This window comes from Dendrobates tinctorius, unplaced genomic scaffold, assembly GCF_039654945.1.
Source record: "Dendrobates tinctorius isolate UK_male_01 unplaced genomic scaffold, ASM3965494v1 ptg000014l, whole genome shotgun sequence".
Taxonomy (NCBI): domain Eukaryota; kingdom Metazoa; phylum Chordata; class Amphibia; order Anura; family Dendrobatidae; genus Dendrobates; species Dendrobates tinctorius.
This window is the reverse complement of record NW_027361682.1, coordinates 28,039,065-28,065,961: the sequence shown is the minus strand read 5'-3', so window position 1 is coordinate 28,065,961 and position 26,897 is coordinate 28,039,065. Positions and strand designations below refer to the sequence as shown.

The 26,897-nt window shown below is 42.1% G+C and overlaps 1 protein-coding gene across 1 annotated transcript in view; it reads left to right on the top strand.

Annotated features, from left to right (window-relative positions):
* Window positions 1–26,897, top strand: part of SDK2 (sidekick cell adhesion molecule 2) — a 920,082-nt gene that overhangs the window by 794,970 nt on the left and 98,215 nt on the right. The window contains exons 14-18 of the mRNA XM_073560296.1: window positions 2,287–2,389; window positions 8,220–8,396; window positions 8,482–8,618; window positions 13,133–13,280; window positions 15,344–15,484. Coding sequence (XP_073416397.1) covers window positions 2,287–2,389; window positions 8,220–8,396; window positions 8,482–8,618; window positions 13,133–13,280; window positions 15,344–15,484 — 706 coding nt within the window. The remainder of the gene's footprint in view (window positions 1–2,286; window positions 2,390–8,219; window positions 8,397–8,481; window positions 8,619–13,132; window positions 13,281–15,343; window positions 15,485–26,897) is intronic.

Here is a 26,897-nt window from a genome sequence, read left to right as displayed (position 1 = left end):
TAAGAATTAAGATAATGAAGCGCTAATGTATCAGAGGGATCGGCTCAGGTGGATTTGAGCCATCCAGATGGACTACATTTATACTGCAGTGGCCATCGCCTCTCAGATTAAATGTGGCATCTTCAATAAGTTAGCGTGTAACCCCGTGCTCCTCAAAAGTACTGCAATCTCTGCTCAGATGCAGAATTGGATATAAATGGCTATTGCTCCTCGCTTGGATTTACACTTCAGATAATGCAGCAGGTTTACAACTTGTCCTATGGAAAACCACAACCTGCTGTCAAAATGAAATTTGCTAGCTCAGCTCTATAAACGCTCAGTGCTATGGCTTGAAAAATGCAATCTTTAAAAGGAGAATACAATCATATACTGTAGCTTAATGATAGTGAAGAAAATTGACCCTCATCCACTCAGAGCAGAATATGGCTAACACACCGAAACAGCTGCCTGTGGATGAGTTCCTGGCTTGGTGTTTGTCGATGGTCATGTTGCAAGGCTCGAACATTGACTTCTAGTGACCTCTAGTATTTGACACTTGCAAGTTTCCTTTAATTTGGAAATAGAACTAATTTGCATGTTTTCCCATAAAGCTTTTCAAATAGTCTCCATACTCAGCAAGTCTCCAATAATAGAGCCAGTCCCTCCCCAAAGATCAATTACATAAGATGTTAGTTGTCCTAAATTAGTGGCAGGGACATGTGTACAATGATAGAGTAAGGAGTTCGTCACGAGGTTACGTCTCTTGGTGCTGAGGAAATCGAGAGGCATATCTGTGTTATGTTTATTCCCCCTTTAAAACAGGACGTCAGGTTTGGCATTGCTTGGGTCTGACAAGCAACCAGTGACAGATCACTATTTGGGCATCTTATCTTTTCGATGCACAAGCCTTGCAAAATTTGCGTAAAAGCTATAATTTCAAACAGTTCTGCCCCTTTAAAGAGGACCTGTCACAAGATAAGAAGTGACCAGTCCTTGCTCTTATTTTATTCCCGTTTCTCCACTGAATATTCCATTTTTAATTTTGTTTAAATCCCTGATATGGTTTGCGTGCGGGTTTTTAAGTGGGCATGGCTCACATGATCCTCTGGGGCGTGTCTTTAGAGTGTCCTGCATAATTACACTGTGAACCACGCCTCCTTAGTAAAAAAACAAAACTATCAGCACTAAATAAAAGAAAAAAAAAAGAAAAAAACAAAAAATGGAATACTCAGGGGAGCAAGGATAATATACGATAAAAACTGGCCACTTTTGACCAGGTGATAGGCCCTTTTTAAACTCTTTAAATAAGTAATTCATGTATCACCTGAATTGTTGCTTTAGAATGAAAAAAAATTGATTAATAATCAGTTCTGGGTTACCCTTTACCCGAGATTGGTGCCTAAATGAAGCCTCTATATGGCCAGACTTTTACTTGTATGAGATTCTTCAAAGAATATACAGTTCTTGGAGTCTTCTGTGACTTGTAGAGGTGACAAACTGCACAGACCTAGTAGATATTCCTTTTATATGCCCTGGCTGGAACAGCGAGAGGGATTAAATGAGATGCTGGAAATCTGCTCCTCGGGCTTTCATACAATGTGCTTTGCTTTGAGCCCCTTTGTCTTCTCTTTGCCTTTCACAATCACGATCCTTCAGCTGATCGCTCCGCATTGTCTTCAATGACAGGAGTGAAATTAGCTCCTCCTGTGACTTTATCTTCCCTGTAACACTACAGACCGGGGGGAGTTCGAGGACCATCAAACCTGTCTTTTCAGCTCCATTTCAAAAGACCATGTTGAGTTGTCATACACTGGCTTGTCAAAGCAGCTGGTAACCTTGCCATGTCAGAAAAACAAAAATGGGTTGAGTATAAAGATGTTAAATTTGTGTGTTGTGCCATAAAGGACATCCTCGCACAAAGTCAAATTTGGGAAATTTTATATGAATGGGTCATAATTTTGTAATTAAGGTCAGGAGTGATGAGACCCATAGCGAACCGATAATATAAATAACCAGGCAACTTACATTGAATATGATGAGCAAAGCAAATGGTTTATATCGGCTGCAGAAGTATCGACCTCAGTAAAAAGCTTCTGTAATCTTCTATCTTAAATCCGTGGTGCAGGATGGTAAAGAACATATTACAAAAAGCTTGTTGCCAAGATTTAGTAAGCACAATGCGGACATGGATATTAAATTCTCCTAGAAGATCAGAGACAAAAGCAATAAATAACAATCGACAGGAATGAAAACTGTACAAAGAGAATACGGACAATCAGCTAATGCTAATTCTCTGTGTCCCCACAGCTCGGACCCGAATCACCAATCCTCCAACAGACCAGAGCGTTATCAAGGGCACCAAAGCGTCAATGTCATGCAGTGTTTCACATGACTCGAGTGTTGCCATCAGGTAAGGCGCCATGTTCATAGGGCATTATTCACATCCCCCCTGTTTTGAAAGAGCCAACTGATTACAGACTAGCACACACAACCTCTCTTTTTTGGACCTCCACAATTTTCTGGGATGAAGACAATCTCTTCTCTGCGATAATACTTCTAACCTCACCACAATGGCCATCCAAAAAAAGATTTATGTCAACTGAAGCCACCAATATGGACGAGTTCGGCCTATGGTCTACTGTGTATGAGCTCCCCCGACAATTGATTGTTGGAGGAGTTAAGGATCTGGCATGTCCATCGTTCAGCTGACAGCTATCTAAGATTTATGGGGTGTTTACTATCTAGTAATCTAATATTTCACATACTCATCTTCTGTTTCTCAAGAATCTATAGGTGGCCATACATCTCGGATAGTGTTGAACAGATTCTGGTGTATAGTCACCATTAGGATCTTGACAATTAGTGGAGTTTGTGGATTACAAGACGATAAATAGTAAACCTTTGGATGTTCATGTTGGTGAGGGTATCAGAGACACAGAAGAGAAGAGTTTGTCCTAAGGGCCACCATACACATTAGATGAAAAATGTCCAAATCCACCAATTTTGATGAGCCCAACCTGTTGTGTATGGAATGACTTTCAAACTTTCCACCAAAAGATAATGTCAGGATAGAGTAGGATGAGTCAGGTGGAATTTCTACTCCCAATCCATTATTTTTTAACCAGCCGCTGTCAGAGGTTTCTAATAGTGACTTTTTCCTTTCTCCCTGTAAAAAAACTTGGTCGAAATGAGCAATCATATTAGGGGATTTGGGAGAGATATCTGTCTTCTGAACTAATGTTTGGCCGACAGCTATCTCATGCATATGGTCGGCGTTACTGACGTTTTCATCAAGGTCGTTTTCATATACGTCAATGTGTGCTTTGTCGGACGGATGCCTGTGTTCACATTAGTTGCTCAGGTGGTCATCTAATGTACATGGCCAACTCTAGTCATGAATTTTTACCATTAATAAGTTTTTGTCTCCCTGGCTCCTAGTTGTTTTATTCTATCAGACATCTATTTAAACTTCTGGGAGAAGGGCTTTCGTGTTTTGTGGCGGGTGTCCACAACTTATTCTGTCCATTTAACCATTTGCATATTAAGTTAATGGTCCTTCTTCTAGCCATTGTATGAAGAACTATTAATAGGATTCATCTATACAGGTGTGGAACCATGCTCTATCCTACAATAGCTATTTTTAGCATGTGGCACTTTGATATTCCTAGATAATTTTGTCTACAGATCTTACTCCCTATGAGACCATTTTTTTGTCTCCCCAATAGGGGTACTTACACCTTTTTCTCTATGTGTGTGTGTGCTTTCTGTGTTTACCTTAGTTTGGTATGTTTAGGGTGTTTTACTTTTTTTAGGGCTACCAATGTGGAGCGGGTGTGCCATCACGTTAACAACTAGGGTGCCGACCTCCTCTGCTAGGTAGGGTGACTCTCAGGGCATTAAGGGAGAGAGTAGCCCCCATTTCTCTGTGTATTGGTGATTATTATTCCTCTGTTTACTGATTTCGTCTATGTTGGTTCCTATTTACCCTAAACACATTTTAGTGTTTTGTATACTTATAATAATAATAATAATAATAATAATAATAATAAAAGTTAAGTTTTAGAGAGTTTTTAGTTTTGTGTTTTTTTCTGGTTCTCCACACTTCCATGCCAAGTTCATATCACTGTTGGGAAGATTTTGCTACTTTGCCCTGGGATCTGAGATATTCCTGCATATCTATGGGTAGACAATAATCACACATACTAAGACTCTAGCCTTCCATTATCTTTAGTGGTGGACTTTCGCAAGGGCAAAAATCCACCAGTAGTGGTGAACATTCAGGGAAATGACATTGAGATAGTCGACACCTATAAGTACCTTGGTGTGATCCTCAATAATAAGCTTGACTGGGCCCATCACTTGGATGCAGTGTACAGGAAGGGCCAAAGCAGGCTTTATCTGCTCAGAAGGCTGAGAGCCTTTGGAGTTAGAGGGGAACTCCTTGCATCCTTCTTCAACTCTGTTGTGGCATCAGTCATCTTCTTTGGTGTGGCGTGCTGGGGTAGTGGCATATCAACCAGGGACAGGAATAGGCTGGACAAACTGATTAGAAGGGCCAGATCTGTCCTGGGATGCCCCTTTGACCCAGTTCAGGAAGTAGGCGACAGGAGGATACTGGCCAAGGTGAGCTACATGGTGCAGAATGATTCCCATCCCATGCATGAGACCGTGACAAAGATGTGCAGTACTGTCAGTGACCGGCTACTTCATCCTAAATGTGAGAGGGAGCGCTATAGAAAGTCCTTCCTTCCTGCTGCAGTTAGGCTGTATAACCAGCACTGTCCAAAACGGAGAACGACCCAAACAGAGAACTGATAGATCCAAAGTTGTGACAGTCCGTTTACATTTTTTTTTTTTTTTTTTTCGTATATGTACCTACCTACTGTCAATGTAATGCCTTTATGCATCTGTATCTGTACTTGTTCCTGTCTTGCTGCTGTAATGCTCTGAATTTCCCCATGGTGGGACGATTAAAGGATTATCTTATCTTATCTTATCTTAGTTTCGTCCTTCTGCACATTCAACCTTCTTCCGACCACCGACAAGGAAATTCTGCAGACCCTACGTGATCGCACGGCATGCTCCTCATATTACACTTTCCTTTAATCCCTCTCTTGTTATAATAAGGCGTAATAAAGGGGTCACCCAACCCTGCGCTCAGCCGGAGCTCAAGAGGACCCAAGCCTAATTAGCACAATCTCATTTCTCTCTATACCTCACCCATAAATAATGAGGGAAAATTAAACATTACTAATTGGTTCCGAACAGCGGGGGAGGGGAGAGAGAGCCCATGGTGAACTCGGTGAAAAATTTAATAGGAGTTAAAAAATTAATCTTACTTAACTTCTTCGGCGGTGAATATTTTATCGGGTGATATTAATTCTCCCGTCTACAGCATATGTATCATTTCAAGCAGAAAACTTCTCTCCGGTCATTTTGGGACAGCGGTGGGGGTTGGCGTCAAGTTGGTAAATCAACTTGTTCACCACTGAATTCATCTTAAAGGGGAAGTCCAACAAAACAAAGTTTCTGACATACGAAAATTAAGTTGGTGTGGTGCCCCCGACGTTTTACCAATAAGGTGGCCATCGAGCTATTGAATGCCCAAATCCCGCTGCTAAATCAACAAACGTCTCCAACGTAGATCTTGTCTAAGCTGCGTGGTGCCTTCATTCTCAGGAGCCATCCAGTTGAAATCTCTTGCACCACATACAGGTAGATTTTCATGAAAAATTGGAGGGGTTATCGGACTCCATTAAAAAGTTTATAGGCAGCATGGAGGGCCGAGAAATAATTATGTCAGGCATACTGACCTGCAGTTACTCCCATGAGAACCACAAGCCGTGACGAGATGCGATGGTGTCTCATTCTTTGATCACTTTCGCATGTCATTGGCCAATGGTCATCAGGTGCCCGAGAAATGGGACATCATCGCTTCTGGTGGCCTGTGTTGGAACCACAGGAAAGACAGCAGGTGAGTATGCCCCCTTTTGTTATTTTTAAACCAATCATGCAGCCAGTAAAGTTTTTGTTGAGACCGGACATTCCCTTTTAAAGAGGTTGTTCCCTTTCAGAAAATGCCTGTCCCCTGTCAGCAGTCTGTTTAAAAAAATATGTATATATTTATTATATAAAGCTCAAGTGTGTGTATGTATGTATGTATGTATGTATGTATGTCCGGGATTGGCATCCGCACCGTCGCAGCTACAGCCACAAAATTTAGCACAGTCACACGTCTGGACCCCGAGAGCGTCCTAGGCTATGTTGTGAGGCAAAATTTTAACCCCGCGCGTTCCAATTCACCAATTTTGTCCCTATCTACATAATGGGGAAAAAGTGTGTGTGTATCAAGCCCCACCCCTCATTATGATGTCATAATGGTTGCCATGGCGACGCTGATGTCATCATCAGTCCAGTGCCCATATACCCATCACCCCATTATGTAGATAGGGGCAAAATTGTTTGGTGAATTGGAATGCGCGGGGTTAAAATTTCGCCTCACAACATAGCCTAGTACACTCTCGGGGTCCAGACGTGTGACTGTGCCAAATTTTGTGTTTGTAGCTGCGACGGTGCGGATGCCAATCCCGGACATACATACATACATACATACATACATACATACACACACATGAGCTTTATATATTAGATATATATATGCTTTACTCACTCTTCCTGGGTCCAGTGCTGAGTCTCTGCAACAGCTCCTGGTGTCTGTTATTGGCTGCAGCACTGACGTCACATCAACAGCGCTGCGGCCAATCAGTGAGCTCAGTGCCTCTCAGCAGGGTGTTCTGTCAACATGGGCAGAGCCATTGAGTGGCTGTAGCAATGCTTGGACTGGACACTCAATTTAAAGGGGTTGTGCTCTTTCAGAAAACCCCTCTCACCGGGTTTTGCTTTGTTATTTTAAAAAAAAATGCATTTCTCACCTTCCCCAGGTCTCTGTCTCAGCTCCCATTGTCTGCTGATGTGACGTCAGCGCTGCAGCCAATCAATGAGCTCAGTGGCTCTGAGCATGGTTTTCCATCTACAGTATATTGGCAGAGCCACTGATTTGTTGCAGGACTGTCAATGTGACCTCAGTGCTGCAGACAATAACAGGCATCGGGGGCAGTGGTGAGGCATCAGCGTGGGACCTGGGTAGTGTGAGTAAAGTTTTTTTTTAAAAACAAACTGCACACAGGAACTAGTATTTTTTGAAAGTGGTAAACTCCTTTAAGTGCGAGGGGAAAAACTCTCCATGGGCAGGTACCCTTAAACTGGACTTTCGCCTAAATGTTAAACTTATATTGTGTGATCAGAACTTCTAATCCTAAATGTCAGTGGAAGACCTGTTCCACACCCCATGTGATGATTGGAGGTCCTAAATATAGGACAACAATAAAAATTGCATTAGTTGTCTCTGCTTTCCCATCCAAAGCAGCGGGGTGGGGGATGGGGGATCAATCTGAAGGTCTGTTGCAAAACATTATGGTCTGAATTATAAGGTGCAGGGGTATTTTTTTCATTATGCCCCTGTGTATAAATACTTCATAGCGGGTTATTGTTTTTCACCTTACAGCATTGTTATTTGCAGATTATAGACTTGGACTATTTTTAGAGAAAGATACGCTCCATCAGTTATCCGGCAAGTGTAGAAATGATCCACAGTATAAAGAGCCCATCTGGAAATCTAATGACAGGGACCCCCCGTTGTGCCGACATGTTCACAATATGTGCGGCACTCTCTATAAATAGGACCTGCTATCAGTATGTAGATAAACCAGCTTGTACATAGGCGAGATGGAAAATAAAGACAACATCCTCATATTGTGCTGAAAATCCCCAAATTATAATCTGTTCCCAGACCCCTGAATGGCCGATATGCCCTCTCATAGCCTAGTATCACCAGACTGATTGGTTCAGCCAAACTCGGATAAAACGAGGTCCTAATTTATTAGTTGTTGCCCACCAGTGAATAGGTTGGACAGATAAAGATGAACGACCTGAATTTATCAGTATTTTTCTTATTTTATGTCTTATGATGATGTGTTATTACACGTATTGATTGTTATTTACCGCCCTGGGACGAGGGGAAGTTTATTGGGCACAATTATTACCAATTACATCCATTATTGTAGGTCAAAAGGGAGTCCCTGTAGAGAATCTCGAATGTTTAAGATAGAGGGGCAATATAACGAACCATCCTTCATTCGGCATTGATCACGTCTTCTACATCTCCTTCTCTTCTGTCCAAGGTACGTGTGGGAGAAGGATGGTGCTCCTCTGAGCATAGACAACTTGCCAAGAATGCGTATGGACAAGAACGGCACTTTACACATCTCCCAAACTTGGTCAGGAGATATTGGGACGTATACCTGCCGCGTCCTGTCGGTGGGGGGCAATGATTCTAAAAGCGCCCACCTACGAGTCAGGTATGGACATTGACCAGTAACTTATGATTGAAATGACGAGATTTGGGGTCATCAACTAACAAGATGGACATTTGTCTCTTACCAGACAACTTCCTCACGCTCCTGAGAACCCTGTGGCAATGCTAAGCACCGTTGAGTCACGATCCATTAATCTAACGTGGGCGAGACCCTTCGATGGCAACAGTCCACTGATCAGATACATTCTGGAAGTTTCTGAAAATAGTAAGTTTTTTTGACTTGCAAAAAATGGTCATGGGTGCTACAACTGGTCTCTATTAAGTGATGCGCTGTGGTCAAACATCAGAACGTGGTGCTACATTCGAATGTCTGAAACCCCTCCACCTTGCACTGGTTAAATAGCAGGTGGGGCAAAGGGGAGTAGAAAAGTTCAAAAGTTGTTTTCTTTGTGCAGAAATTCTCTTCTTAGGTTTTACTGCTGCTTCCAGAACATGCCTGGCAGTCATTGCAGGGGAAAGAGGGGCTTCAAAGTACTCTGATGCATTGATGCATTAATTCCCAATAAAAAATATAAGGAAAGGAGACTGATTTGGGAATGACACTGGTCACCTAAAAATAATGTATTTTAGGACACTTTTAAGTCTGTGCACAGTCGGAATTAATCTGATTGCCTAGGATAGAGCATTCTAGAAATCTGGTGCAGCACTGGAAAAGTCCTGAAAATGAAAATGGGAGGTCAAGATTATGGAGGATGTTAGACTTCAATTGTAGGTAGAGCGTAAAGCACCAGTAAGGTATTCATGAGGTTCTTCATTATTGCAGTGCCTGTCCATTTCCACTTTGATCTTACTTCTGCACGATAGGGATTACTCACATAGGTTGCAACCTATACTTGTCAGCTAAGTTTTGCAGTTTCTAAAGAAGCCCTGTCATATATTTTTCACATCGAGGTCTCCATTCAGGTTGGAGAAGATGATATTCTTCTCTTCAACAAACGGTGATTGCTCTCCCATAAATCACAAAGTCGCTTACGGATCACATAAAAGTAGAGGAACGTATTAAAACACGGAAAGATACGACCATCAGCTCTTAATAACAGCGTTCTCTTCACACTCGTTTTTTTTTTACTAGCGAGTCATGGCACTCCGGTGTAAAACAGCAGAGCGAGATCCATCCTGCGCAGCTTGTAGCAATTCGCCAAAGAGGGTCACAGGTCATCTTTTCACTAAAACCTTAACATCCGTTCCCCTTAATCTTATTATTTGTTTTGCTGCAAACTGCATCTTTAAAGCCACCGCTCGCGCTTTATCCCACACCTTCTTTCTTTTCCCTGTAAATTGAATTTTTCCTTTTTTTTCTACAGCGCACCAACTTACTTGGTATGAACGACACAGCTCCCCGTAACATTGTATTGTGCAGATAAGCACGTCCTGTAGATAGATGGCTTAGCATCAAGACACAGAACGGAATAACAAACTAGATCATAACACTAACCCTTCAGCTGCCATACTAATCCATCTTCGAAAATCACAGTGGGTCACCGCATTAATATTCATGACCGTATTTATGGATCAGGCGCGGACCTGTATCTTGCGAGCTCGGCATTTTTAGAGTCAATTTTGGCTGAAGATTGCAAGCGCTCGAAATGAAAAAAATTCAAATCGATGGTGGCGGGGGGTTAGCAAAATAAATGGCGCCAAATAAAACTGTACGCATGCGCCATTTTAGCAATAAGCTAATAATCCATGATAGTTCATGAAAAAGAGGGTACCCCAACAGCCTTAGGAGAGGATGATAGCGTGTCTCCTTGGTGGCCAGGATCGGGTTAACCCAAGCCCTGTCTTATTTGCAGGCGTCTCTCTGCCTTGCGAGTTGAATTCCATATTTATGAGGTGCCTTCAGAGAGATTTAGCATCTCTTTCGCCTGCCTGCGCATATCATATGCAGATCTTATATCCCATCCTACACCCCAAAGGACCGAACCCCTAGAGCAGACCCTTCTCTGATTTCCATAGACGATAGACCGCATTTATCTTCCTCTGTACATTTTCATGGCAAAACGAGAAAAAGCAACATGTTTTCCTTGTGTCATTGGGATGCCCCCTGCAAGACAAGAGTGTGATAATACCTCTCACGACTGTAGTTTTAATGTTGTCGCTTCTATGTATATATTTCTCAGCGGGAGAAAATGGCTTATGAAGCTGAGAGCACAAAGTCCTTCCGTGGAGCTTACTACTGCCATACCTACGTAACAAAGCACAAGAGGAAAGGCTCCTAGATCTTGCTGCTTATAGCTTAGAGGAGAAATGGAAGGTGGGGAGGGGGACACAGCTTTGAAAAGACGTGAGACGTTAAATAAAAACCTCGACACAAACTTTTAGTTATTGCAGAACAAGAGATCATGGCCTCAGGTAACCGGAATCAAAGACAGGGATTAGCAACGTCGTTATGTGGCAAAAGAAAGAGCATCGGCTCTCAGGTCTTTCTAAGATACCGCACCACACAAAAATACACTTTGTTATATTCTCAAACATAGGGGGCAGTATTATGCGAGTTATATTCTTGCATATAGGGGCAGTATTATAGTAGTTATATTCTTGTACATAGGAGCAGTATTATGCGAGTTATATTCTTGTATATAGGGGCAGTATTATAGTAGTTATATTCTCATATATAAGGGGAAGTATTATAGTAGTTATATTCTCGTATATAAGGGGAAGTATTATAGTAGTTATATTCTTGTATATAGGGGGCAGTATTAAAGTAGTTGGGTTCTTGTACATAGCAGGCAGTATTATAGTAGTTATATTCTTGTACATAGGGGCAGTATTGTAGTTGTTATATTCTTCTACATAGGAGCAGTATTATAGTAGTTATATTCTTGTACATAGGAGCAGTATTACAGTAGTTATATTCTTGTACATAGGGGGCAGTATTAAAGTAGTTGTGTTCTAGTACATAGCAGGCAGTATTATAGTAGTTATATTCTTGTATATAGGGACAGTATTATAGTAGTTAGATTCTTGTACATAGGGGCAGTGTTATAGTGGTTATATTCTTGTAAATAAGTGCAGTATTATTATAGTAGTGATATTCTTGTACATAGGGGCCAGTATTATAGTAGTTATATTCTTGTACATAGTGGGCAGTATTGTAGCTATTATATTCTTGTATATAGGAACAGTATTATAGTAGTTATATTCTTGTACATAGTAGACAGTGTTATAGTAGTTATATTCTTGTACATAGGAACAGTATTATAGTAGTTATATTCTTGTACATAGGAGCAGTATTATAGTAGTTATATTCTTGTAAATAGGAGGCAGTATTATTGTAGTTATATGCTTGTGCATAGTAGGCAGTGTTATAGTAGTTATATTCTTGTACATAGGGGCAGTATTGTAGTTGTTATATTCTTCTACATAGGAGCAGTATTATAGTAGTTATATTCTTGTACATAGGAGCAGTATTACAGTAGTTATATTCTTGTACATAGGGGGCAGTATTAAAGTAGTTGTGTTCTAGTACATAGCAGGCAGTATTATAGTAGTTATATTCTTGTATATAGGGACAGTATTATAGTAGTTAGATTCTTGTACATAGGGGCAGTGTTATAGTGGTTATATTCTTGTAAATAAGTGCAGTATTATAGTAGTGATATTCTTGTACATAGGGGCCAGTATTATAGTAGTTATATTCTTGTACATAGTGGGCAGTATTGTAGCTATTATATTCTTGTATATAGGAACAGTATTATAGTAGTTATATTCTTGTACATAGTAGACAGTGTTATAGTAGTTATATTCTTGTACATAGGAACAGTATTATAGTAGTTATATTCTTGTACATAGGAGGCAGGATTATTGTAGTTATATGCTTGTACATAGTAGACAGTGTTATAGTAGTTATATTCTTGTACATAGGGGCAGTATTGTAGTTGTTATATTCTTGTACATAGGAGCAGTATTATAGTAGTTATATTCTTGTACATAGGGGCAGTATTATAGTAGTTTTATTCTTGTACATAGGAGGCAGTATTATTGTAGTTATATGCTTGTACATAGTAGACAGTGTTATAGTAGTTATATTCTTGTACATAGGGGCAGTATTGTAGTTGTTATATTCTTGTACATAGGAGCAGTATTATAGTAGTTATATTCTTGTACATAGAGGGCAGTATTATAGTAATTATATTCTTGTACATAGGGGCAGTATTATAATAGTTATATTCTTGTACATAGGAGGCAGTATTATTGTAGTTATATGCTTGTACATAGTAGACAGTATTATAGTAGTTATATTCTTGTACATAGGGGCAGTATTGTAGTTGTTATATTCTTGTACATAGGAGCAGTATTATAGTAGTTATATTCTTGTACATAGAGGCAGTATTATGGAGGTTATATTCTTGTACATCGGAGGCAGTATTATTGTAGTTATATGCTTGTACATAGGGGCAGTATTATAGTAGTCGTATTCTTGTACATATGAGGCAGTATAATAGCCATTATATTCTTGTACATGGGGGCAGTATTCTACTAGTTATATTCTTGTACATAGGGGGCAGTATTATAGTAGTCATACTCTTGTACATATGAGGCAGTGTTATAGTCGTTATATTCTCAATTGGTGATGACTGGAGATAGTTTTCCTAATGAGTGAACACAGAAATATAATACTACCATCTATGTAGAAAAATATAACCAAGGTTTTTAGTTTATCCATGTTGGGCCATGGATACTTGTCTTTTTCACATACTTGACTTGTCTTTTTCACAGATACTCCTTGGTCCATCCTATTTGCCAATATGGACCCTGACTATGCCTCATTCATTGTGAGGAACCTCATCCCGGCTCGCTCCTACCAATTCCGCCTTTGTGCTGTGAATGACGTTGGCAAAGGACAGTTTAGCAAAGAGACACAGCGGTAAGAATACAGAATTAAGTATTGATAAGTATCTGTGCCGAAACTTCAGGTTCTGTCCCCTACAAGTGAGAAGAAACATGATTTGTTGCCTCCACTGTCTCATCTGGGAGGTAAACGAAGGTCTGCATTTTCTGTCTTACTTTTCATTTGTATCTTGGGAGCCCATTACACAGGGAGACACATTGTAAGACATAATCAGTCACTGCAGATACATATGTTAAACAGAATTTATGTAAGATCTGGCTTCTTCTGATAGATGTCAGGCACTTTGAAGTTGGGGTGCCTCCCCAGCAGTAAGATGCGTGTTTTATTTTTCCTGCTTTTATGAAAAGTAAAAGATTCAATAATTGTGAAGCCTTTCCTCAGTGGATTATCCTGATTTTTTTATTTTTTTTATGTGTTTTTTGCAGCTGCGCTGAATTCTTTAGCTTGTGATTCAGGGAGTCAGGAGATACATATATTACTAGACTCCAAACATCATGTATCTCTATAGATTCTGCAAACCTTTAACCCTTCACCTGGCCACGGGCTGCACTGAGGAATGCAACTCGCTGCTTTTATCATAATCATATATATATTAAAAAAATTGCTGACGGATTCTTCTTCCAGCCATTCCCTGGTCTTTTATTAATCTCAATTATGTGACCATACGTACGAAAGCACCAACACAGTATGTAACGCTGCATAGACGATGCACATTAAAGGGAACTTGAAATCTCCACAAAAAAACATTAATATGACTGTGTCGCTCTATGAAATATAAGCCTGTTGATCCCTTTGTGACCCCAAAATTGTTCTTATATGAACGAGTATGCAAGTAAGCAATTTTGAGGTTAGATCTGGTGCATCTTCGAGGGTCAGTGCTTCGATAAGGGATAGGGTGAGTAGACCGTCATTTACAATGGTTAAGTATGACCTACTGTGTATAAATGGGGATCTGTTAGAAAACGTTACCGCCCTCCCACCAAAAGCAATAATAGGACTATGAGGCCCTATAGAAGATAATCCAGTTGAGCACTTTACGACCCCAAAATTCTTCAGCAGTGAGAATTGCATTTTGAAGTTCAGCCTGGAAGTGCATTATGGCTTGAAGATGCACTTACAGCTTCTCAGCCTCTGCTGTAGCTCTCAGATAGCGGCACCCTCTCCTGGCTGACTCAAAAGGTTATTTTCTCTGGTACATGACCACTGACTTGTCAATCAGAAAGAGGAGGGTGCTGCTAGTTTGGGAATACAGTAAAGGTTGAGAAGCTGTAAGTGCTTCGCCAAATCACAATGCACTTCAAGACTGAAATTAAAAAATGTGTTTTCTCTCTGCTGAAAAGGCACTTTGGAGTCATAAAGGGATCAACTGGCTTATGTTTTAAAGGGCTCCATAGTCCTATTAATGGTTGGGGGTAAAAGTTTCTGACAGGTCCCTTTAAACCTTATCTACTGTATATACAGTTGTTTTTTCTTTAGTGTTGAGGTGACAGCCTACTTCCCCTAGCCCTGACCCTCAAAGATGTGCGATATGTAACCCCAACATGCCAGAAATTACTCACTTTCGCACTCATTCATATACTGATGTTGTTGAAAATATATTCGAGCATGTTTGAGGCTGGAAATAAAATTACATTCTGGAGGTATAAACATTTCGTATGATTTCCTGAGATTTTTTTTTTTTTAGGTTTTGCCTGTCTGTTAATAAAAGAAGAGTTGCTAAATAACATGAATAATCCATTTTCTAAGTCTGTGTCTGCACAGAACTCTTAGTACTTCCTCTAGCTGCGGAAAGAAACGCCGCTTATCTCAGAGGAGCATCCCTGTTGAAATGAGCTCAGCTTTTTTTTGTGGTTTGCTAGAACTCAGCCAAGTTTGATAAATTTCTTGGGTAAACTTTTCATTACCATAATGTAGAGTTTCGCTTTTTGCTTTGTTCTTTGTCAAAGTATCAAGCAGATAAGGGTATGTTAGAAGCGGTGTACAATGCTCTGCAGCCGCTATCACTGTACTCTCAATGTCACTGTAGTAATACTGCTTTTGTGGGTCTAATACTAAGCAGCCCGGTCTTTTCTCCTCAGCGTGACACTTCCCGAAGAACCTCCCAGTGCTCCTCCTCAACATGTCCTGGCTACTGGACGTACTAACCAATCTATTATGATCCATTGGCAGTCACCTCCAGAGAATCACCAAAATGGAGTCTTGAAGGGATATGTCATCAGGTGGGTAAGCTGAAAAAAGCAGACCGTTTTTTAAACCTTGAACAATGATTGAGCTTAAAATATTTGCAGGATCTTGGCAACATTGGAAAACTCTGACCGTTGGACCAGAGTCCTGCAAAACTCGCTCTACCTGTCGACATACCTGATGAATCTCTGATTAGTAGGTCATCACTTGATGTCATGCCAGGTCTACAAATCAGAAGAGGTGCAAAGGATGCCAGCTAGAATAGGGAGGTTGGCTTGGCTCTGGTCTAACGGTCATGGACGCAACATCTGGGCCAGGGTCATGCACTTTTTTTTTTTGCTAAACTCTACCTGCAAAGTATTTTAGTGTTGGCATTAGTTACAGGCAAAAGCCATCTTGAAGACCATCAATTTGAGAGATAGTTGCCAGCACTAGAAAATTGATCAGGTATCAAAACAAATTGTGAGCCGGAATCCCTGTTTTTCTACTTGAAAAGACAAATTGCACCCTGGATAAAGTCTATTTCAAATATCCTCCAGATACCCCACTGTAAGGTGTTCTCAGTTTTGTACAATTTCAATTAGTTATAAAGGTCTCTTAATATTTGCAGATCACAAAGCATCCCCTTACTGGGACCCCCCCAGTGATCAGCTGTAATCTACGGAAAGACAAGACAGTAGGTTTCATCACCAGCGCAGGATAAATAAAACATTACACATGTTGCTAGTTTAATGTAGGACCAGTCCTCCAGAACGAGTACCCTCTACTATGGTCAAGAAATGATCCAAAACAGATGAGCTGCCCTTTTATAATATTCTATTTATTTTTATTATTTAACAGCCTTTGGCTCGATCTCAAGCCATGGTGACTTGATGGATGAGCGATCTGTAGGAAGATCAATTTTGTGGAATCCTAGCTAGGTCCACCAGGGTCTTCTCCCCCATTATCTTGATAGTATCAAGCCATTGGGTTGTTGGTTTTCCCCTTTACCTTGTTTCTTTTATTCTTTCAACCATGATGTCTTTCTCCAGGGATTGCTGTCTTCTTATGATATATCCAAAGTAGGCAAGTCATAGCTTGGTGATCCTCCTTGCTTCAAGTGACATGTCTGATTTGATCTGTTCCAAAATTGATTTATTTGGTCTTGCCATCTTTGGTATTGATAACATCTTTCTCAAGCACCACATTTCGAAGGCATTGATTCTTTTTCTGTCTTGTTTATTTATCGTCCAGGTTTAATAAGACACATGAAAAATATTTTTCTAAACTAGACATCTCTCTTTTAAAGTCAGAAGACGAATATTATAACTTGCATTCCAACACTTGATCCCATCTCCCCAAGCCGAAAGTGTAGAGCTCACTACTACCAACAAAGTCATACCCCACCTTCCATGAGTTATTTCAGCGTATCAAAAGATTTTATGGAAGACAAAATTATGGATCAGCAATTAGTAAAACTTGGAGGAGATAACACAGAGTCACATATAGTAACCAACAGCCCATACCAATATACAACATTGCTCCACCTCCTCAGCTTGGATCTTATCAGAATATAAAGGGGCAGAGTTGTATTAACAGTAAAGGCAGTACACACTATAGCTTTGGTGTCTCTGGGGATATGAAGGTGTTCACTTTTACAAGAAACAGCATGTGATTCTATGTAAAGCAGACCTTTCACCGGGTAAAGACAGGCCAGTTTTTTTTATCTTAGTTTATTCCTGCTGCTCCGTTTTTTTTAAATCTGCTACACAGTTTTAGAGATATGGGCCTTTTTACTTAGTGCTAACTTTTTATGGTCTTTACTAATGGGGTGTGGCCAATATGGTAGTTATGCAGAATAGCCTAAAGACATGCCCCAGAGGATCTGTTGAACCACACCCACTCAGTAAAGACCATAAAAATTAGCACTAAATAAAAAGGCCCGTATTTCTGGAGACATACTGTGGATTTAAACAAAACTAAAAATGGATTACTCAAGAATAAAATAAAAGCAAAAAACTGGCCCTTGACACACATGTTGTATTACACTAGATTCTTTTGTTCCATCGGGGGATAAGCCCCTGCCACATGTATCTGGCAGTGGCTTACTCCACTCTCCCCATTGAAAACACATGCACTTCTGTCTGATCTGTGTGTGCGCATCTGTATTCTGGTGTTGAGAGAGATGGCTGTCAAGCGAGCATTTGTTATCCACTATATGAGGTGTGCGGGGAGCTTTAAGTATTTTGAATTGAATTGGGGGTGACGTGACCTCCTTACGGATTATACACTACCGGTCAAAAGTTTGGGGCCACCCAGACAATTTTGTGTTTTCCATGAAATCTCATACTTTTATTAATAAAATCTTTTCTTAAAAGATTTTTATTTGAAATAATAATTTTCTCCTTCAAACTTTGCTTTCGTCAAAGAATGATCCCTTTGCAGCAATTCCAGCATTGCAGACCTTTGGCATTGTAGCAGTTATTTTGCTGAGGTAATCTGGAGAAATTTCACCCCATGCTTCCAGAAGCCCCTCCCACAAGTTGGTTTGGCCTGATGGGCACTTGTACCATACGGTCAAGCTGCTCCCACAACAGCTCAATGGGGTTGAGATCTGGTGACTGCGCTGGCCACCCCATTACAGATAGAATACCAGCTGCCTGCTTCTTCCTTAAATAGTTCTTGCATAATTTGGAGGTGTGCTTTGGGTTATTGTCTTGTTGTAGGATGAAATTGGCTCCAATCAAGCGCTGTCCACAGGGTATATGGCATGGCATTGCAAAATGGAGTGATAGCCTTCCTTATTCAAAATCCCTTTTACCTTGAACAAATCTCCCTCTTTACCAGCACCAAAGCAACCCCAGACTATCTCATTACGTCCACCATGCTTGACAGATGGCGTCAGGCACTCTTCCAGCATCTTTTCAGTTGTTCTGCGTCTCACAAATGTTCTTCTGTGTGATCCAAACACCTCAGACTTGGATTCATCTGTCCATAACACTATTTTCCAATCTTCCTCTGTCCAATGTCTGTGTTCTTTTGTCTATATTAATTTTTTCCTTTCATTAGCCAGTCTCAGATATGGCTTTTTCTTTGCCACTCTGCCCTGAAGGCCAGCATCCCGGAGTCGCTTCTTCACTGTAGATAATGACACTGGCGTTTTGCGTGTACTATTTAATGAAGCTGCCAGTTGAGGACCTGTGAGGCGTCGATTTCTCAAACTACAGACGTTAATGTACTTGTCTTGTTGCTCAGTTGTGCAGCGGGGCCTCCCACTTCTCTTTCTACTCTGGATAGAGCCTGTTTGTGCTCTCCTTTGAAGGGAGTAGTACACACCGTGGTAGGAAATCTTCAGTTTCTTGGCAATTTCTTGCATGGAATAGCCTTAATTTCTAAGAACAAGAATAGACCTTCGAGTTTCACATTTTTTCTGGCCATTTTGAGAGTTTAATGGAACTAACAAATGTAATGCTCCAGACTCTCAACTAGCTCAAAGGAAGGTCAGGTTTCTAGCTTCTCTAATCAGCCAAACTGTTTTCAGCTGTGCTAACATACTTGCAAAAGGTTTTTCAAGGGTATTCTAACCATCCATTAGCCTTCTTACACAGTTAGCAAACACAAAGTACCATAAGAACACTGGAGTGATGATCATTGGAACTGGGCCTATATACACTGTAAGGTAGCGCTTGTTATTCAGGTTTGGGACATTCGCTGGGCAGCCAAATAACCAGGTCCGGCACGGGTTTTTCATAAAACATCAACAGTCCATGCGGTTTATTCATCAGCATAAACCAAAAATCAGCATACAACAGTCTTATAGCAGACAGCAGGGTATCTTCATAGTGGAGCTCTGCTCCCTCAGCCCTGTGGTCACACAGGCTGTGCTTTATCCAGCCAACAGGCTATTCAGTCTCTCAGATAATCTCCCCTGTCCGGGTTACCTCTTATCTGCTTCATACTCCAGACGTTCATTCCCTCTCCTGGGAACTGTCAGACATGTGCAGCCATTATACACAGCCTTCACACGTGCACTTCAGGAAGCTTGCCGAGACCTTCCATACGGACCAACCAGATCCAGGCATTCCCTCATGTGACCTACCCTGGTCACCTTATATGGTCCGTAACTACGTCCACTGGATCACATGGCTATGACCTCATTGCAGGTCCTATATCAGATTCACACCCGTTCAGACACATACAACTTATTATGGGTGTTTTAGACACACGCCCCTGGATGGATTTGTAAGTGACTGGTTCCACCCGACTCACCAGCCACCTGGAGGCTTCCCTGACACATTGTAACAGAAAAGTCAGCAGTACCTCTGCTGATTAACACTTGAGCCTCCATCCCAAGGCCACCCACCTTGAGATACATAATGGTCATTTATCATCCTACTCCCATTACGACAATGGATATATCTGTATGCTTGTCCTGGGACACCCACACAGCGCCCCCTAGCGGACACAGTGGTCACTACACCACATACCTCCCCCTCTGTTCAAGCTTGTGGGGTTGAACACATAACATCACCCAGGATTCTCGACACCGGGCACCCATGTCACCTTGCCCTACCAGTCGAGAGGACCAACTCCGTTTGTTTTGTCCGTCATACGGCCTCATATTTACGTTAGGCCTCCCCCGCCCCCAGCGGTCAGTATATCAGCCTTGGGCTTTGGCCTTCCAGTCAACGTCCGTCTGCGTGAGACACTCTTTAATCTCCCTTACAGTCGCGTCAACTGTCTGGCCTGAGTCTGACCCATTGAGTCTCGTACTAGAACTAAGGTTTCTCAGCGTCGTACTGCCAGTCGAACTGCCACTTGTAGACTTTTTATGTCTTTGCCTTGCTGACAGTTTTCGGCCACCTGTCATTTCACTACTCGGAGGGTCCCTTCGGGTCCTTACATCTTGGGTTGAAGGAGGCCGCCACCTGATGTTCTGCATTTCCTTGTTGATCTGTAGTCGGTCAAGCTTCAACTGCTCAATCTCCTGTAGGTACGTTACTCTATATTTTATGAGCAACTGAAAGTTTTTAAGGCTTTCCATGGAGCCAATCACAATGATGGGAATCATGTCTTCTTCCCCAGATAGCTGGACTTCACCATCCGGAGGGATCCTCACCCTCGCCACACCGGAGATGTTTACAAGATCTTGCATCACCTTCCCGAGCTTTCCAATGACTCTCCCGATCAGACATTTGGGTACGGGAATTATATCTTCGCCCAAGCCCAGCCATTTCTTCGCTTCCTTTGTCAGCTCTAGACGTCAAGCAGCTTTCATATTACTTAACACGACCATCTGTCTAGTGCGGAGACATTGTAAGTGCATCTCCTTCAGGACAGTCACCCGCTTCTCTGTGACTTCCCTATCTGCCAGTATCACCAACTGGTTTGTCTCCTGGGCCCAGTTCACACTATAGGCTTTTAATGCCTTTTTAAAGGCCTCATGCGCACCCTCCCTGGCACACGCTTCCCTCAGGTCTTCAGGTACCTCTAACACGTACTTGAAGCGCGAAGCCTCACTTTCTTTATGGACAGACAGCTCTTGGTTTACCACGGCAACTTCCCTCAAGACATCTGCCCCGACCAGGTGACTGTCTTGTTCAGCTTTTAGCTCACACTCTTCCTGAGATTTACCCTCTTCAGGACACCTTGCCAAGATGGGCATTTGCAGCTCCGCCTTGTTATCACTCGGGCACGACTGCTGTACATCTTTGACCACCAACTTCTCCTCCTGCAGAAGACCTTTTACAGTTTCTGTGAGTACTTCTACCTCTTCTCTGAGGGTCTTATTCAGCCGTTGCCAGGTGACCTTTGAGCTCAGAGATTTCATTCTCTAGCTCTTCTAGTCTGTGCTCCCTTTCTCTCTCAGAGCCACAGTCACCCCCAGAGTCTGAGTCACCCCGATCATCCGCGTGAACCCTCCAGTTACCCTCTGACCATGTGTCCGCTCCAGTCATCTCATCTACCAGCTCACCACCAGTCATGTCACGAGACGTCAGGTCTGTAAGTTGGGCAGACACACGTCTTCTTCCGGTTCCTTCTACATCTGACCTGTCAACTTTAGGAGGCGTCACCGTCTCAATGTCTGCTAGCTCAACAGTAGAACGGTCTCCATCCCCTGCATCTTCAAACAAGATAAAGTCCCAGCCCCTCTCAAAGGGATACACTAAATTTGGTGGGATACTGCCACCTTGGCACTCAATCCTTTTGGACCCCTCAATTACCACTCTGTCCACCGTATAGTCCACAGTGACCCCATGGTGGCAGCGAGCCTTGACCTTTTTCTCTGACAGACAGACAACGAGCGGAGTTCCTGTCAGAGTCACCTGATTCTTTGAGTCCAGCCATCCAGAGACTCCTACATGGTGTAGCATCACAGTACACACCTGCGGCACGTCGTCATCTGGAAAGCATGTCCCGCACTCAGGAAAAGTCATACACACACACGGCTGTTCCCCAGACATGTTCCCTGAGGTAACCAGTGCTGCCCCTTCTGAAAACTCTGCCCCTTTTTGGACCACTATCCCCTTTTTGGAGTTGGCCTCCCCCTGGGACTACACCCCGTTTGGGGTTACCACCTCTCTATGGGACTCCACCCCTTTTTGGGCCACCACCCCGATTTGGGCCACCGCCCCCTTTTGAGATCTCCCCATGTCCTTTCGGGCTTCTTAGACCAAAATTCACATTATAAAGTTTATGTCTTTTACAATACTACACCAGCTCCTGCTGGCACTGTCACAGCTCCTGCTGTCACCAATCACTGGCACCTCCTGGTTGCCGCTCACAAACAGCTGCTGGCGTCACCTTCGTAACCCCGTCGAGTTACAGCAAGCTGCTTGCTACCTTCGTAACCCCGCCGAGTTACAGCAAGCCGCTTGTCACCTTCGTAACCCTGCCGAGTTACAGCAAGCCGCTTGTCACCTTCGTAACCCCACTGAGCCACCGCAAGCTGGTTTGAGAGGGAAGAGAAAGGAAAAAAAACACAACACAAAACACATGTGGCCCGTCTGTGTACTATTCAGGACGTCCGTCTCCTCCTGAGACCGTCCAATACACAGGCCTCACCGGGTGCTATTCACGGATCCGACCCTTCTCCCAGGGTTTCCCAACACACCGGCCTCAGCAGGTCCACAGTCTTTCTCACTGACCCCGGTCAGTACAACACAGACTCCTGTTTGTTACCTGTTGGTGATGGCCACACAGGTTCCCGGACGCCTCTTCTCCTCAGAGGTATCCCATAATTTATCCACAGTCTTTCTCTGACCCCAGTCAGCATAACACACGGTTTTCAAGATCGTCTGCCCTCCTGGCTCAGAGTTGTCAGCACTGCAACATGTGCTTTTGGAACCGTTGCCCTTAGCAACCTGAATTTTGAAGACCTCATCCGTTGCCCCTAGCAACAAGGCTACAACAGTGCCCTTAGCATTCTCCACCAATTGTAAGGTAGCGCTTGTTATTCATAGAATCATAGAATCGTAGAGTTGGAAGGGACCTCCTGGGCCATCTGGTCCAACCCCCTGCTCAAAGCAGGATTCGCTAAATCATCCCAGTCAGATGTCTGTCCAGCCTCTGTTTGAAGACATCCATTGAAGGAGAACTCACCACTTCTCGTGGCAGCTTGTTCCACTCATTGATCACTCTGTCAAAAAGTTTTTTCTAATATCTAATCTGTGTCTCCTCCCATTCAGTTTCATCCCATTGCTTCTAGTCTTTCCTTGTGCAAATGAGAATAAAGTTGATCCTTCTACAATGTGACAGCCCTTTAGATATTTGTAGACAGCTATTAAGTCTCCTCTCAGTCTTCTCTTTTGCAAACTAAACAATCCCAAATCCTGCAACCTTTCCTCATAAGACAGGGTTTGCAGACCGGTCACCATTCTGGTTGCTCTTTTCTGAACTTGCTCCAGTTTGTTGATGTCTTTTTTAAAATGTGGTGCCCAAAACTGGACACAATATTCCAGATGAGGTCTGACCAAAGAGGAGTAGAGGGAAATAATGACTTCACGTGATCTAGACTGTATGCTTCTGTTAATACATCCTAGAATTGCATTTGCTTTTTTTGCTGCTGCATCACACTGTTGACTCATATTCAGTCTGTGATCTATTAGTATACCCAAGTCTTTTTCACATGTGCTGTTGCTTAGGCCTATTCCTCCCATTCTGTATATGCTTTTTTCATTTTTATTGCCCAGATGTAGTACTTTGCATTTTTCCCTGTTAAAAACCATTCTGTTAGTTGCTGCCCACTTCTCCAGTTTATTTATATCTTTTTGAATCCTCTCTCTTCTCTAGTATTAGCTATCCCTCCTAGCTTTGTGTCATCAGCAAATTTAATCAGTTTACCCTCAATTCCTTCATCTAAATCGTTGATAAAGATGTTGAACAATACAGGGCCCAGGACAGAGCCCTGTGGTACCCCACTTGAGACAGTCTTCCAACTGGATGTGCAGCCATTTACGACCACTCTTTGGGTCCGATCACTAAGCCAGTTATGAATCCACCTAACAGTTGCCTTGTCCATTCCATACTTAGTCATTTTTTCAATAAGGATTGTATGAGATACTTTGTCAAATGCTTTGCTGAAGTCAAGATATACTATATCTACAGCATTTCCTTGATCCACCCAATCAGTGATTCCGTCATAGAAGGGAATTAAATTAGTCTGACATGACTTATTAGTTACAAACCCATGCTGACTCTGTTTAATCACTTCATTCTTATCCAGGTACTAACATACATGTTGTTTAATAATTTGTTCAAAGATCTTTCCTGGTATAGAAGTCAGACTCACCGGCCTATAGTTGCCTGGGTTCACCTTCTTCCCCTTTTTGAAGATAGGAACAACATTTGCTCTTCTCCAGTCTTCTGGGACTTCTCCTGTTCTCCAAGAATTTTCAAAGATTATGGAGAGGGGTTCAAAAATTTCTTCTGCTATCTCCTTCAGTACTCTGGGGTGTAATTCATCTGGACCTGGAGACTTGAATTCATTTAGGTTAGCTAAGTGTTTCCTCACTATCTTTCTATTTATAGATATCCTGGATTCTTCTATTCCCTTAATAGGACAGTGAAGAACAGTCGATGTCACATTTCCTTTCTGAGAGAAAACAGATGCAAAATAGGAATTTAAAAGTTCGGCCTTCTCAACATCCTGTCTTACCATTTCATCATTTTCATCCTGTAAAAATCCTATAGCATCTTTGACTTTTCTTTTACTTTTGACATATCCCCAAAATCCTTTATTATTGCTTTTGACATCTCTTGCAAGCCTCAATTCATTGTCAGCTTTAGCTAATCTGATTTGTGCCCTGCAGGTTCTGCAGACAGCATTATATTCTTCTTTAGATATGCCTCCCTCTTTCCATTTTATAAACATTTTTTTCTTCCTTTTTAGCATGTGCTTAAGTTCTGTGTTCATCCATCCTGGCTTCCTTAAATGCTTCCTATTCTTCCCTCTTTTTGGAATTGTTAACAATTGTGCTTTGAGAATTTCATTTTTCAAGATTTCCCATCCTTCCTGGACATTTTTGTCTTTAAGGATATCCAGCCATTGGATCCCTCCAATTCTCTTTTTGAATCCCTTAAAATCTGCCTTTCTGAAATCTAACCTTGACGTCTGAGTCTTCACAGGTCTTCCTCCTCTAGTTATCCAAAATTCTAAAATAGCATGGTCGCTACCTCCTAGGGTCCCAGCCACTTTTACTTCCTCAACCATTTCCTCCCTGTTTATAAGGATTAGATCCAAGGTAGCAGTTCCCCTTGTTTTCTCCCCTACCTTTTGGAAAATAAAGTTGTCAGCAAGAGAGGATAAGAATTTCCTTGACCTGTTAGTTTTGCCTGAGAGAGATTCCCAACAAATGTCTGGATAGTTGAAATCTCCCATGACAACTATGTCATATTTTTGGGAGAACTTGGCCATTTGATGCATAAAGAGTTCATCCATATCTTCAGCTTGCACAGGCGGCCTGTAGTAAATGCCTACAATGGTGTCCTTTCCATTGTTCTGTCCTTGTATTCTTACCCAAACAGTTTCCACAGAACTCCCAGTCTCTGAAGCTTCAATCTCTGTGCAGATATACGCGTTTCTAACATACAATGCGACACCTCCTCCTCGTTTATCAAGTCTGTTTCTTGCAAATAAGTTGTATCCTTCTAGTCTTGTATTCCAATCATGTGTATTGTCCCACCAAGTTTCAGTGATTCCAATGACATCATATTTCTTTTCCTGTGTTAGTAGTTCCAATTCTCCTTGTTTGTTGCCCATGCTTTGTGTATTAGTATAGAAACATTTTAGTTTGTGTTTGGTTTCTCTTTCTCCAATATTTTTATTAATTAGATTCTTTTGTCTTTGTTCTTCCTTTCCACTTCTAATAGCAGAGTTCTCAATAGCATTTGTCAGGTGTATGGCTTTTTCTGGTCTTTTGCTTCCCTTCCCATGTTGTTCTAGTTTAAAGCTCTCCTTACAAGTGTAGCAAGACGACTTCCAAATACATGTTTTCCAGTCTTCGTAAGGTGCACCCCATCTCTAGCAAGTAGTCCATCGTAAAGGTAACTCACTCCGTGATCCAGAAATCCAAATCGTTGCTGATGGCACCATCGACGTAGCCAGTTGTTCACCTGCAGAATCTTATTCCACCTCCTTGTTCCATGGCCATCCACTGGGAGGATGGAAGAGAAGACCACCTGCGCTCCCAGTTCTTTCACTTTCTTGCCTAAGTCTTCAAAGTCTCTGCAGATGGTTTCCAGGTCGTTTCTTGCGGTGTCGTTTGTCCCCACATGTAGTAGCAGGAATGGGTAGTCATCTGTAGGTCTGAAGAGTCCTGATATCCTGTCAGACACATCTTTAATTTTTGCACCTGGAAGACAACACATTTCTCTTGAAGTTATATCCGGTCTGCAGATAGCGGCCTCTGTTCCTCTCAATAGGGAATCCCCCATGACCACCACTCTCCGTTTCTTCTTCACAACATTTTTCTTTCTCCATCCGCTGGTTTGGGACATTCGCTGGGCAGCCAAATAACCAGGTCCGGCACGGGTTTTTCATAAAACATCAACAGTCCATGCGGTTTATTCATCAGCATACACCAAAAATCAGCATGCAACAGTCTTATAGCAGACAACAGGGTATCTTCATAGTGGAGCTCTGCTCCCTCAGCCCTGTGGTCACACAGGCTGTGCTTTATCCAGCCAACAGGCTATTCAGTCTTTCAGATAATCTCCCCTGTCCGGGTTACCTCTTATTTGCGTCATACTCCAGACGTTCATTCCCTCTTCTAGGAACTGTCAGACACGTGCAGCTATTATACACAGCCTTCACACGTGCACTTCAGGAAGCATGCCAAGACCTTCCATACTGACCAACCAGATCCAGGCATTCTCTCATGTGACCTAACCTGGTCACCTTATATGGTCCGTAGCCACGCCCACCGGATCACATGGCTTTGACCTCATTGCAGGTCCTATATCAGATTC